Source organism: Tupaia chinensis, unplaced genomic scaffold (assembly GCF_000334495.1).
Source record: "Tupaia chinensis unplaced genomic scaffold, TupChi_1.0 Scaffold149184_1, whole genome shotgun sequence".
Classification (NCBI taxonomy): domain Eukaryota; kingdom Metazoa; phylum Chordata; class Mammalia; order Scandentia; family Tupaiidae; genus Tupaia; species Tupaia belangeri.
In genome coordinates, this window is record NW_006209032.1 from 789,546 (window position 1) to 796,634 (window position 7,089).

The following is a 7,089-nucleotide window of genomic DNA, read 5'->3' on the forward strand; positions in this document are numbered from 1 at the left end:
GTGTGATTTCTCACTTTCTGTCTTTCTGGCAAGCACACGCACCCTATGTCAAAAACCTCTAAAAAAAAAAAAATGGCTCTTGGAGTAAATGAGTAGTTGTGAGACTCAAGAACAGGGTTTCACGGGAGCATGCCAGAGCTTGGGGATAGGAAACCAGGGAAGGTGGGGCTGACCCGGCCCCTAAATGAGCATCCTCTGGTAAAGGTGTGAGAGGTGGCAGACCTGGGGTCATCTCTGCTGCTTAGTAGGGATGTGCTTGTGAGATGGGAACCAGCTCACTATCTTGTCCAGCTGGAGTGTCCTGGCCATGGCAGGTACTCTTTAAGGGGTCCCAGAGGCTGATGTGGGTTTCCGCCTTTCCTTTTAGGACAAGGTCAAGGAGTTTCAGAGCAGGGGCAGTGATGTGGGCCTGGAGGTGGTGGAAAATGCCCTTCTGGCGCTGCAAGGTGAGAGCCCAGCTGGGTTTGCCTTCTTGGCTTCCTCGACTGCTAGCACTGAGGCCATGCCAAGAGGAAGGTGTGGACGGGGGGGGTAGTTGTGTGCCACGATTTGAAGTTGGGTGTCTTGCCCTCCTCCACCTACTATGTGGCTCCATGAACTGGCAGTGGGGACACTGTCTGCCACTTGCAGAGTAGGGCTTGCTCATCCCTGAGGAAGGGCTGTAGTCCAGCTTTGAGGGGCGCTGGGACCTGGACGCTTGGTCACTGGCTCCTTGGGCTCAGGCCCCACCGCAGCAAAGGTGCTGCAGGCCGGCGTGGCGGATGACCTGAGGAAGCTCCCCTTCATGACCAGTGCCGTGGCGGAGGTGTTTGGCGTGTCCGGCTGCCGCGTGACCCGCTGTGGCTACACAGGAGAGGACGGCGTGGAGGTAGGTCGAGAAATGGGTGCAGGAGAGTACAGGGCACAAGGCTCTGGGGGCCAGCTGCCCACCAGCTGTCTGGTGTCCCATGCAGATCTCAGTGCCGCCAGCAGGGGCAGTCCACCTGGCCACAGCGCTGCTGGAAAACCCGGAGGTGAAGTTGGCAGGGCTGGCGGCCCGGGACAGCCTGCGCCTGGAAGCAGGCCTCTGCCTGTATGGGAGTGATATCGATGAGCACACCACCCCTGTGGAGGGCAGCCTGGGTTGGACATTGGGTGAGCTGGGTTAGCCCTGGAGGAGGAGGTGCTAGAGGTGGGAGTGGCCATAATGGGAGCAGCCAGCCTATGCCTGCTACCAAGGTCGCCTGACTTGGAGCTTTCATTCCATGGAGGCGCCACTGTGGCTTCATCTATTAGAACTGAGGAGAAGGCCAGCAGGTGGCATGAAGGTTAAGGCAGCTGGATTCCATACAGCTAACTCTACAGTTCGAGTCCTGGACCTGGTGGCTTAAAAAGCAGGCTGGGTGCTTGTGTGTGCCCAGAAGCCTGAGAGAATGGAGGAGAAGGGATTGCAGCACAGCCCTTGGGGGTGGGGGATGCGATTTTGGACTTCCCTCTCTGTCTCTGGCGAGCACGCATGTCCTATAGCAAACTAAAACAACAAAAACAAAGAAATGGAGGGCCCTCGAGGCTGGCCCCACAGTCTAGTGGTTAAGTGGGACACTACGGATCCCACACACAGCCAGCTGCAGTTTTTTATTTATTTATCTTTTAAATGAGATTTTTGCTATCAGGCGTATGCACTAGTCAGAGACAGAGACAGAAAGCAAAAAATCATCCCGCAGGAGAATGGCCACATCACAACTCCTTCTTCATTCTCCTCTCGGGACCTTGGGTACGCACGCACACACATCTGGTGTGAGTTTCAAGCCTCCAGGTCCAGGACTTGAACCACAGTCAGCCGCATGGGAGTCCAGCAACGTAACCATTACGCCATCTGCTGGTCCTATCAACTGCATTTTGGTTCCCAACCCTGGTGGCTTAAAAAAACATGTTGGGCGCATGTGTGTGCACACCAAAAATCCCAACAGGATGGAAAAACAGATGGGATTGCGGCATGAGCCTGCCCCATCGGAAGCTGCTCTCTCTCTCTCTCTCTCTGAGGAGTGCAAATGCTCTCTGGCAATACAGAAAAGAAATGAGGGCTCACCGGGGGCCAAGGGCCAAGGTGGGCAGCATGGCCTTAGGGGCAGGAGACTGTTGGCCAACTGACTACAGTGCCGGGGAGGAATAGAACTGGGGAGAGCTCGCTTGAAGGGCCCTGATGCTAGAGGGGTGTCCCTTGGGGTCCTCCTGTGGCTGGGGCCTCTGTGGGCTGTGGCTTAGGTCTGCCGTCATGCCCCAGGGAGGCGCCGCCGAGCTGCCATGGACTTCCCTGGAGCCAACGTCATTGTTTCCCAGCTGAAGGGCGAGGTGCAACGGCGGCGCGTGGGGCTGGTGTGTGAGGGAGCCCCGATGCGGGCGCACAGTGCCATCCTGACCCTGGAGGGTACCCAGATTGGTAGGTGACCAGTCCTCAGGAGGGTGGGGCACTGGGCTGGCAGAGTGGTACTAACACGTGGCCCATGCTTGGACAGGTGCTGTGACCAGTGGCTGCCCCTCACCCTGCCTGAAGAAGAACGTGGCGATGGGTTACGTGCCCCGTGAGTACAGCCGGCCAGGGACACCGCTGCTAGTAGAGGTCCGGCGGAAGCAGCAGATGGCTGTGGTCAGCAAGATGCCCTTTGTGCCCACGAGCTACTACACCCTCAAGTGAGGGTGGTTTGGGCAGGGCCTTCGCCTGCGGGCACCTTGCTCTGAAGGTGTCCTACAAGGGGTTAGAACTCACAGGGGTGGGTAGTGAGGGGAAGCTGTCTAGCTGAGGTGGCCACACTCCCCCCACCCCCAAACACATGCCACTCCAACTTTAGGACCCCACTTCTGAGTGATGGACCACTGGCCCATTGTCCTGTTTCAGTCTACAATCCCATTGACCAGACCCTCACCAGCAGGAGGGCAAGGAGCATGCTGGTTCTGCCATCTCCCACTTTGCCAGATGCTGGTTTGGAGCAAAGGCTCACTTCTCTTTGGAGGCTAAAACCCGCCCAGCCTACCTCACTGTGGTGTCTCACCTTGCGGAGGGTCATAACCATGGGCAGTGGGCCTTAGGCCACCTCTTCCAGTTTGCTTTCCATGAATGCCTTTCCCTGGGCAGGAACAAGTCATGACTCAGAGGGCTGGTTCCACAGGGTGGCCGTGCCTGTGCGGCTCAGGGCTGGCCGACAGGACAGGGACTCACCCTTCCATATTCCCCAGTTGGCCCAGGCTGCCTAGCAGCAAACCACAGCAGCCTCACCACCTGTTCTGAGCCTTGGGGCGGTTGCAGGGCAGGCTGGGCCGCTTCCCAGACTTGCCTTACCCTGGGCTGACCTTCGCCCCTGGGGCCCATTACTGGACTCCACTGACTCTTGAAAATATTAAGTAAGCTTCCTTCCTTTTTATTGGCATGGTCTCTAGCTTGATTATTTGTCCAGTTCTCTGGGGGGTGCCAACCCAATGCCTGCCTTCCTCGCCTCCTAGACAGGGTCAGAGTAAGTTTCCCTTGAGAAAAGGGTCAGGTCTCCAAGAACTAAGGGGCATATGCTGCCTTCTCTGCCCCCTGCTTCTCTGGGGAGGTGGCCCCACCTTCTCCACCACAGCACGTCCCTGCCTCCTGGGTCCGGAGGGCCAACAACTCCAGGACATTCTTGCTCTAGCTGCCCCTCTCGCTCAGGGGGGTAACTCTGCATGCACACGGTTGTCCTGCCTGAAAAACAACACGAATGATGTACTTCTCTGTTTAATAAGCCACGTCCTCAATGGAGCCCGGGACGAAATGGGAGGCTGTGAGTCTGTGTGTGGTGGTGGCAGTGGGTGGGCCTGGGGGTGCAGAGACCATCCTGCCGGCAGAAGGTGTGTGAATGAGCCGGGTGCGGCCCGACGACCAGCACCCTTCTGCCAAGATGGCCCAGACAAAGGCGGCCAGGCAAGCATGTGACGTGCAACAGGAAACAGCCCGCAGGACACTGAGCTAGCTGGTGGCCCTGCAGAGGCGGTCAGAAGCATGGCCATCCGCGGTCAGGTCTGGGGCCACGGTGCCTTCAGGAACCTGTGTTTCTGTGGAGCACTTGCCACCCACATCTTTGGAAGCTGCCCTGGGCCACTGTGAAGAGGGCAGCGCTACCTGGGCTCTGGCTTTCTCCTGTTGAGGGTTCCTGGGAGCTGAGTCGGAAGGAGCTGAGACTGTGGCCCTTAGGATAAGGTTACAGGGCATGCTGGGATTGCTCTGCACTGCTCTGTACCTCCCTGTGAGGGGTCAGGGTGCAGACCCAACACCCCATGGGTGCTTAGGCAGCGAGGGTAGACCACCCTGGGTGGGATCTACCACTTTTAAGGCACCCAGCTTCCCCTAAGAAGGACTGAGAGGAATATGAACAGGACAGTTGGGAAATGACCATCTTCTCTGTCTGGCTCCTACCTGGAGAGCGCTGGTTGGGCCAGGTGGGTGGGGCCAGCAGGGACGTCCTGCCTCGTATCTGCATGGCCAGCTAAGTAACCATATAGGTCAGTACAGGGCTGACCAAGACTGCCTGGCTCCCTACCCACAAAGTCAAACCAAAGAAACTCCAGGCCGAGGGGAGAATAGACTTCCCCCAGCCCTACAAAGCCGAGAGCTGGCCAATCTCAGTCTCTCTCTCAGATGGACAGATTAGGGGGTCACATCCCAGGGGATGGGAAGAGGGATGCGGAAAAGCCAAGTCAGAAAAGGTACTGCTGACCTCTCCAACCCAGAGGCTTCTCTGAGCTCTGAGTGTGCCTTTTCTCCTTAAGGCATCCCAATCAGGGTGCAGGCAGGCTCATCACTGACCTAGTGCAAGGCCCAGGGCAGTGGAGGCCCAGCCTTACATGCACTGGGTGCTCCCTGTCCCCAACTCCAAGGCCCCTTCTGTTGTCCCTGGGGTCTGGGAAGCAGCGGAAACCAATGCAGGAGCCAGCAGACCCAAAGGTGCCCCGGAGAGCTGTCTGATGCCTTCCCTTATTCTCTGTGAGTTTTGAGAGGTTCGTTTGCTGCTGTTTCCCTGAAAAGATGGAAAGAGAGAAGACAGGAGCATTATTCTGTGGGCAGGAGAACAGTCTGGAATCAGCTCTCCTCAGTTCCTTCTTGGGGGCCACACTACAACGTAGACCTCTCTGCTGATGTCTCACAGCCCACCCTGGGCCCACCATCTCCCTGGGTATTAGCAGCTGTCCTCACTGGCCTCCTGGCCTTGCTCTCGGCCCCCTTTACCTATGTGCCGTGAAACTGGCAATTATAAAGGCAAATCAGATCAGGCTGCAGTTTTGCTGAGTCAGTCAGTCCTTCGATGGCTCCCTGGGCTCTCCATGTCCTCATGGTCAAGCCCCAGCATTGCAGCCGTTTCCTAATAAGGTACCCTTGCCCCTGCTTCTGTGCCTTGTGGGCCTGGGACTGCAAAGACCATCGTCCTGCCAGCCAGAAAGCATTTCTGGAGTGGGATATGAACACGAGGGCGGTGCAGGCCCGTTACCATTCCCTTTGCCTAGTGCACTGCCACTTCCTGGCCTTTGACTTCAGCTTAGGTGCCTTTCTTAAAAGCCACCTTCACTGACCACCTTTGTCCCTGCACTACTTACTGCTGCCCCTTTATGAATCTGGCATCGCCTGTAAACAGGGTTGTCCTTGTTCTCTGGGACCAGTGTGACCCCTGCCATGTGGTCGGAGCCCAGAAATGATCTAAATGAGTGCTCTGATTAGTGAGTTCAAGTTTTGCAGATGAGAAGGGCCCCGATGAGGTCAGCCACGATATTAAGGGCATGAAGGACAGAGGCACTTGTCTTCCCCACACATGCACTTGCAGAGTGAAATCCCAAAGACTGGCCCCTCTGTGTCTCTGAAATTATGACAGCACCAGTCCCCACACCACAGGCTGCTGGATGACCTGCTGATGGAACTGTCCAGACATGGTTGTCACTCTGACTTGAAGCCTGAGCTCCACACGCAGTCTTGAAACTTGCAGCAAAGGTCTCTAAGCTGGTGGACTTGGACCCTGAGAACTCCCCTCCCCAACACCAGCACAGGAGTGACCTCTGCCTGCCAAGCAGCACAGGTTTGGGGTGGGACAGAGTTACTCACCACGAAGGATTTGTGGAGCCATCGGGGGTGGATCCGTTCTGGCCGCCCAGACCTACAGGCAGGAACACACCCAGAGCTGCAGCAGGTTGGGGTTGGGAGATCTGAGCAGGCATCAGCCCACGTTGGGTGAGGGGCCACTGCTGCTGTCTGGTGCGGGTTCTGGGGAACGGTTAAATGTAATAGATGAGCTGGCGGGGATTCTGGCATACACTGGTATGGGTCAGAGTACAACGGTAAATTCTGATTAGCCTCGTTGGGGGCCAGTGGTAGTCTAGAAAGATTCTAGGGAACCCAGTGGTGGAGTCCAGTGGGGATGAGGGCGGCCAGCCCACGGAGGTTCGTAGGGAGCCTCACCTGGGCGGTGATACAACCCGGTCACAGTGTTCCCGTAGAACCCCCAGGCCAGCTGAATGCCCAGGAGACTTAACACCAACCATAGTAGCAGCACCTTGAAGAGGGTCACGCGCATATCCTGAGCCTCCCACTCTCGCAGAAACTCGCTGCCCAGAGCACCCAGCGCGCCGAGCACCGTGGCCGGCAGAGCCTGCAAGGACTGCGCAGACCAAGGCTCCGCCATGACGGGCCCGCACCCCACCCGGGGTACTGTCACCGTAGACTCGACCGCGCAGGCGTAAGGTCTTCCGGGGCTAAGCCTGCTAGTGCGCACGCGTAGATGCAGGAAAGGAGCGCCTACCTCGCTTGCGCGAAGAGTTGGCAGTTTGGGGAGGAGCGTTAAAACCGCGCAAGCGCACCTAGCCCCACCCTGCTTACTTAAAGGATGAGTGACTCGGAGAGCACAAAATAGCAACCAGGTCTTTTATAGCCCCGGAGTTCCCGTGATGCCCCACGCTGCCACAGTGATTGGCTAAGCGTCCTGCTTCTAGGGCGTGGACGCGCTCCTGAGCAATCGTGGTTAAGCTGGGGGTGCGCGCGCGTGCGCGGGGCCGCGAGTGGGGCCTGCTCGAGCCCGCTGGGCACCGGGGACGCGCACGTCGCTCCCC

General features: G+C 57.7%; 2 protein-coding genes across 6 annotated transcripts in view; one reads left to right on the forward strand and one right to left on the reverse strand.

The window, feature by feature from the left end:
- Positions 1–3,633, forward strand: part of AMT (aminomethyltransferase) — a 6,665-nt gene extending 3,032 nt beyond the window's left edge. The window contains exons 5-9 of the mRNA XM_006170958.3: positions 368–446; positions 723–868; positions 954–1,134; positions 2,264–2,419; positions 2,496–3,633. Coding sequence (XP_006171020.1) covers positions 368–446; positions 723–868; positions 954–1,134; positions 2,264–2,419; positions 2,496–2,674 — 741 coding nt within the window. The 3' untranslated portion in view covers positions 2,675–3,633. The remainder of the gene's footprint in view (positions 1–367; positions 447–722; positions 869–953; positions 1,135–2,263; positions 2,420–2,495) is intronic.
- Positions 3,634–3,723: 90 nt separating this feature from the next.
- Positions 3,724–6,774, reverse strand: TCTA (T cell leukemia translocation altered). 5 transcript variants are annotated; one of them, XR_001369895.2, is made up of 3 exons: positions 6,443–6,774; positions 6,089–6,247; positions 3,724–5,015 (listed from the first exon to the last, which is right to left on the reverse strand). XR_001369895.2 is itself a non-coding variant. In XM_027769279.1 (3 exons), the coding sequence occupies exons 1-3, from the start codon at positions 6,663–6,665 to the stop codon at positions 4,839–4,841; spliced, it is 465 nt and encodes a 154-aa protein (XP_027625080.1). In that variant the 5' UTR covers positions 6,666–6,774; the 3' UTR covers positions 3,724–4,838. The 5 variants fall into 5 exon arrangements, 4 of the variants coding, with proteins under 4 accessions (XP_027625080.1, XP_027625081.1, XP_014440697.1 ...); XM_027769279.1 differs by having other exon boundaries at positions 6,537–6,774; XM_027769280.1 differs by having other exon boundaries at positions 6,089–6,140; positions 6,523–6,774.
- Between the last annotated feature and the right edge of the window lie 315 nt (positions 6,775–7,089).